The following is a 6518-nucleotide window of genomic DNA, read 5'->3' as shown; positions in this document are numbered from 1 at the left end:
GCTGAACACCTTGATAAACAACGAAACTGAGCATCTTGGGCACATACACAACAACAGAGGATAAGGGCATATACCGGCCCGACGACTCCTCAATGTTTCTAAAACCATGATGAGAGTTTATTTTATTATCACAGATCATCTGTAATAAGGACCTATCATGGTCGTAACTGCATAGGGACAAGAAACACCTAAGACACTACAATCTCCTAACATATTACGCAACCATTATAATAGGATAATTATCGGTTACATGTCTTCAGATTTGTGATGCTCTTACTGTGGGACTAAACGTGTGTTGAGTATGCTTTTTGTTTTAAATATAAATGCCAATAAAAAAAGATATTTAAACATCCGGAGGAGAATCCACCTCTGGAATCTCCTTTCCAGCACTATGCCAATGGCGAAGAAAATTCCATTGTTGGATTTGTCACTACTCAACCCTAAATGAGGCCCCAAGTTGTAATCACCAGTCTTTACAGGTGCATTATAGTGGGATCTGATCTGCGTTCTAGGACAAATTAGCAAATTTGGTTTGGTGGTGTCACCAATCTAGAATATATTACACAGGGGTAGATATAGAGTGAAGGAGTTGAATAGAGGGAAAACTGAATGTAGGCAAGATGGCTCAGCGAGTTTACTATTATCTCTGGCGTACAATGTGATCAGCTGGTTATCAGTTCAAATCGTGACAATAATGACTCAAACTTTCAACCTGCTGATGTTAGTAAACTGAGGTTTATTAAATTGGGCACTAGTAACATCTGTAAATTAGAGCACATACAAATGGCAGACGTGAGGTATTAAGTACTATATAAAAACAAATTATTACTTTAGCACGATTCAGGACATGGTAGCAATCCACGAACCTACAGCATCTTCAGACCCAAGTGTGATTGAAATGGTTTCTCTTCTGCCTTACTACACAGCAGTTAAGCCCGCCATTTCATGATATTCTTGCATTATTAAACATACAATCAAGAGGAACTAGGCGGATCTTTAATTCTGCTCTCCTCATCCTCATCCATTTCTGAAAAGTTATACAGTTCTCTGCACTGTGATTGTATTGTATTCTATACAAATATTTTTTACAATTTCCGTGAAAAACAACAAACAGACTCAGCGGCTAAAGATGGTGATGTTAGCACAGGCGATCAGGTATTCGTCTTCATTGTACAGGTCCAGGTTTATCACATAATCTCCCTGTGGGAAGAGAAAGTATAAATTAAACATCAAAATGGTAAAAAGTAGCCATGAATGTACTGACATTTTTCGCTGCTTCTATAACAATTGCCAAGTTTCAAAATTACTGTTGCTTTTGGCACTCATATGTGACCCTCTCATTGACCTTCATTGAGAGCACAAAAATTGGCACAAATTATTTTTGCGTCTATTTGGACACCTTTGCTGATTTAGAGGCAAGTGCAAATTGCATTTGCTAATGCATTGTGCTCACACTTACCACCAATGTTTATCCTCACTTGTGGATCTGCGCAAAACTGAATAAAAACACAGCCATATGATGTGTACATCCATTTTGCACGTACTATTTCTTCATTTTTCTCATTCTGTCCTTGCTCATACCACAACTTTGTGATTTACTCGGGGGTTGGTTCGCTCCTTATTTTCGCAAATGGGTTTAAATTTGGGTGTCTTTTCTTACTTTGAATAGTTTATCGTGGCTGTTTCATATCTTACCAAACTCAATGTTCTCATATGTTTACGCTTGAGAATACGGAAATGACAGTTCTAGTTTACTGTTGGTAGAGTTTATATACAATCCAAATTCAGAATTTACTCTTACTCTTTAGCACCCTGCATGAGTAAGTTCCTTTCCCCAAATCCGATGATGTTCAGGATAATTCAACAGACATAGTACCCTTCCAATATATTAACTATAGACTATTATATATTCATTCCCCCTTACACTCCATTTATCCTAAGGTGTGCACAATTTCTTGTGCTGATGAAGACCCGTGGATTCAACTTCTTAGGTTGAAATGCCATTAAACGCATAGACAAGTGGACAATTGTGTCTAAGATATAGGTTGGCAAGATTTTGAAAACTAAACAAGAGGACATTTCACAGATAGAGAAAAGGGACCACAATGTTCAATTGACCGAGTGGCACACAATGATTTTCTTGAGAGCACTCACAAACATATAAAACATTGAGCGGGAGGAACTAAGGAGAATTAAATGCAACCACTGGCGTAGCCAGGGGGGGCGGTGAGGGGGTCAGCCCCAGGCGGCACTATTTTGGGGGCAGTGGGCACATGTGTGGCGGCTGTTTCTGAGCAGCCAGTACACCACATGTGTATCTGTAAGTGCAAGCGTACCTGCTTGCAACCAAATCCTGCACGACCTAGCATTGTGGTGGTGCGGCGCCGGTGTGCCGCGCGATATACAGCGTATGTGGGTCCCAGGGCTGTCAATCTTGTAGCTCACGAAAGCGCTACCAATGACGGCCCTGGGCATCATTTTTAGCCAGCCCACACGCTGCTGCAGTGAGGCCTCGAGTCGAGTTGAGAGAGACACTACTTTCACAAGTTCAAGGGCAGCAGCTGAACTCGGAAATGGCTCCAGCCTTTTGTTGATGCGGTCACAGCAGGCGAGGTAAGCATCTGGTCTATATCGTTAAGGTTGTAGTCTACAACATTGCACTCTTCCCTTATATGAGTGTACCTATTGATGGGATCCATATGTTGCCATGCCCGCCCACCAGGTCCACATAGCCTATGTTAAAAAATAAAAACAGCCATCACTCACAGGGTGTGCAGGTCACTTGTGATGCAAGATACGTCATTACAGACGTAGTGGAAAATAACAAGGCAGAAATGGCGCCTACATCTTCAGGAAAAGAGTAATACATCAGCGTTTCCCGGCAGTGGCTCCTTCGACATACATGTGCGAACAACATAGATCACCACATGTGAAATATGTGGGTGAATCCTTACACCCTATCTTTATCCCTCCATCGGAAGGCAGCACAGGTACAGCAGTGCTGGGCTGGGGTGAAGCAGACATGTGGGATCAAGACGTATAAATTAAGGGACATACAAAGGGCTGCCACGTCATAGCTCCATGCATCATATTACACAACATAGCAACGTGTAGCACCATTGAAGGTTTGCTGGAGGACGATGGGGGGACATCGAAAGATGACAATGATGAACCCCTCATGTGAGTGATTGTGACAGAGCCCTGGTAGATTGTGCAGGAAGAATTAAGTTAAGCAAAAAGAGGGTCACGTGTCACCGGTACTGCTGCCTCAAATTGTCCATTTGAGCCTGTGCATCTTCCAAAAATGGCCTTCACATCAGCTAAGTCATGCACTGCCCTAGTGTTTCATCTGTCTACTTGCCTACAATGGCATGTTGGAGGTGGCCAATTTACATCCTAGGCATTGCCTAATCTATGCCCCATCTACCCTGATTATACATTTTTTTAAGCCGCTGTATACACCAGTGAATGCTGATGTCATTTCACCTAAACACCTCCTAGTGAAATTGATTTCACACAGAAATTGCTTCTATACTCATCATAACTTCGATATTTCAAAAGCAGAGGATTTTAGCTGGGTAACATTTTGCTCGTGCACGCTTGTGACAAGGGTAGTTGGCACAGGGGCGTGATATTTTTGGATGTGTTCCACTATGTGGTGTTTGTGGCCTGCCCTCTACCTGCCTTGGCTCGATGGGTTCAAGACGTGGGTCAGCACCTGGTGGAGTGATGCCTTTCAACTCCAGGGTTCCTTCATCCATGGATTCATCGTCTGGTGCATGCTCAGACAAGACAAGGAGGGTACAGCATTGACTTAAAGGAAAGGGTAATATTTTGGGTGACTTACAAAGCCATAAGCAGGATATGTTTTGGATAACTGTGATTTACACAACAGTTGTTTGCCAGGATATTCAGTGTGGATAGGAATATTGTATTTTTTTAACTGTAAATACCGGAATGCATTACATTGACGCCCTTGCATCCCAGATTTAACTGACAGTTTCTGCCATTAACATATCCTGCAATGGGGGGCGTGGCTTACGCGCCGCTGAGTGCAGACGGCTCCCCGTGAGCTCCGTCGAGCTGCGGGCTTTTGCTCTACATTTCCACCTCTACACCGCCGACGGACGCCTGAAATTACAAGGTTTCCACGGTGGAATATGCCCTGTACTGGCTGAAAGCAGATTCGGCGACTTCTATGCCGTATTTCCTCAACAGCGCACTTCGGCGTTTTCTTCCTTCGTTGGGACGTGGGCGCCCGCCATTTTGAGCCGCTGAGCCCGCGTCCTCTCACCTGCTCTTCAGCTTCCTCATGAGGTCGTCGAAGTTTACCTCGGCGTGCCTGTAATGAGTTGACTCTCTATCTATTTTCCGCTATAAGGTATGGCACACAGCTTATTCTTTAGTCAGCGATTTCAGTGTCTTCTTTCCTCAGAACATTTACCTTTGAAACTATGGCGGCCATTTTAAATGCTGGATCTGAAAGTCAGTAAATTCTGCGCAATCTATGACTATGACTGTATTTTACTTTCCTGAATGCTGCCCACCTTGTTTCTTTTTCTCACTTTTTCACCTTGCTTAATGGCGAATTCGCTGATTTGGAACATTTTGCCCTTCATGAGATGTTATTCATAAACCTTGCTGTGGACTCTGGGCTTTCAATCTCGGCATGAGTTGCAGTTGCCATCCTTATATTATTTTTATGCGGTGGTGACCTTCTACTTTATGCTTCTGCGAGTCTTTATCGGAGTTATTTGAGGTTTTTCACCTTATTTTTTCCAGTGTCACAATATACCTTTGAATATTACAGCGCCAACCAGCCGTCACAATGTCTCACGACGCAAGTAATATTAAATCAAACCTCACAGGCATAAAACCTAAGAGACTCAAAAATGACCCCCCCTCTCCTATTCATACGTCTCCTAATCCCATTTTGGATTTCATTCTAGAGGAGGTAAGGGGGCTACAGCCTTTTATGTCTGCTACTAATGAAAAGCTTAAGCAAATCGAGGAGAGATGGGTCGTTATGGAGGGTAAAGTCCTGAACCTAGAACAGCGCATCAGTGATATGCAGGATGTTTCTTCTAAAATTCCCCAACTGGAAAAAGAGATTCAGATGCTCAAACTCCACACCGAGGACCTTGAAAATCGAAATCGAAGAAATAACCTACGCTTATACGGTGTTCCGGAGAATGTTGAGGGATCAGACATGGTGTCGTTTGTTCGAAAGTTCCTGCATGACCTTCTAGACCTCCAACCTGCGTCCCACCCTCTTAATATCCAGCAAGCACACCGCCTAGGGCGCCTCACTGCCAATGCGTCTAAGCCTCGTGGTATTATTGTTTTATTTCTGGAGTTTACTGAACTAATGACTATCCTCAAAGCTGCCAGATTTAAGAGTCGTCATATGGTTGGGACACAATATTTTTATCTCACAAGACCTTTCCAATGCAACCAATGCCAGACGAAAAGAATTTTTGAATCTTCGTCCTCAAATGCGTCAGTTGAATATTCAGTATGGTATTCTGCATCCTTGTCTATGCAAGATCACGCATAATGGGCGTACGCAATCCTTCGATGATCCTCAAAAGCTCCGTACTTATCTACAGACTGTTTCCTCATCTGTCATGGACACTAATGTTTGATTTAACTTTTGTAGGCCTGAATTTGTTGTGGTTATCTGGGTGCTATGTCGCTGCCTTGGCTCTTTGCATGTGTCATCCTCTCTTTTGAGGTTTTCTGGTTTCTTCCTTCTTTTTTTTAATGCCTGTTCATGCTCTTCTGCTGCTCAATGGGACCCGTGTCCTCATTGGCGTTTCCTAGTCCCCAAAGTATTGGCTATTCCTTTCCTCTCAGACCTGGCTTTTCTGCCTTGATCTGTCTTCTTGTCTCTTTCCTGTTGCTCTTTTCTTTCTTCTTCCCTTTCTTTCTTGCTGTCTCCTTTCCTGCGCTATCCCTTCGATCTGGGCACTCCTCCTCTTCTTTCCCCTTGGACAGTCTCTGTTTTTTGTACTATGGCTTCTTTGGTTTTTGTTGTCAAACACAGTGATTTTGGTCATATTGAATTTTCATACCATACATGTATTGGGTATTGTATCCCGGTGTAACGTGTTTCTTTGCTGTGTCTTTTCTTGTAGATGTTTTCCTGCAGTGTGTCCACCCCACGTGTACTGCCCCTTCCTTACCTTCCATCATGTGTAATTTTGTGACGTGGAATGTTCGAGGTCTTGGTCATCCGGTCAAGCGTCAGAAGGTATTGTCTCATTTATCTAAAATCAACTCTCAAGTAGTTTTTCTCCAAGAGACTCATTGTACGGATGTTGAATCTTCTAAGTTAAAACGACATTGGGTGGGTCAAGTTGTATTTTCTCCTGCGGTCAACAAGAAAGGGGGTGTTGCGATTTTGTTCCATAAAGGATTGTCGGCCCAAATTTTATCCTCTCAAAATGATGATGAAGTACGCTGGGTAATGGCAAGGTTGTGATCCAAAAGAAGACTTTGGTTCTACTAAACATTTA

The 6518-nt window shown here is 43.0% G+C and overlaps 1 protein-coding gene across 1 annotated transcript in view; it reads right to left on the bottom strand.

Annotated features, from left to right (window-relative positions):
• Positions 1-405: 405 nt before the first annotated feature.
• LY86 (lymphocyte antigen 86) overlaps positions 406-6518 on the bottom strand; it is a 156265-nt gene continuing 150152 nt past the window's right edge. The window contains exon 5 of the mRNA XM_078685820.1: positions 406-1200. Within this exon, the coding sequence (XP_078541946.1) occupies positions 1117-1200 (84 nt within the window). The 3' untranslated portion in view covers positions 406-1116. The remainder of the gene's footprint in view (positions 1201-6518) is intronic.

Source organism: Lissotriton helveticus, chromosome 4_1, assembly GCF_964261635.1.
Source record: "Lissotriton helveticus chromosome 4_1, aLisHel1.1, whole genome shotgun sequence".
NCBI classification, from domain to species: Eukaryota; Metazoa; Chordata; class Amphibia; order Caudata; family Salamandridae; genus Lissotriton; species Lissotriton helveticus.
This window is presented reverse-complemented; position numbering and strand designations above follow the sequence as displayed.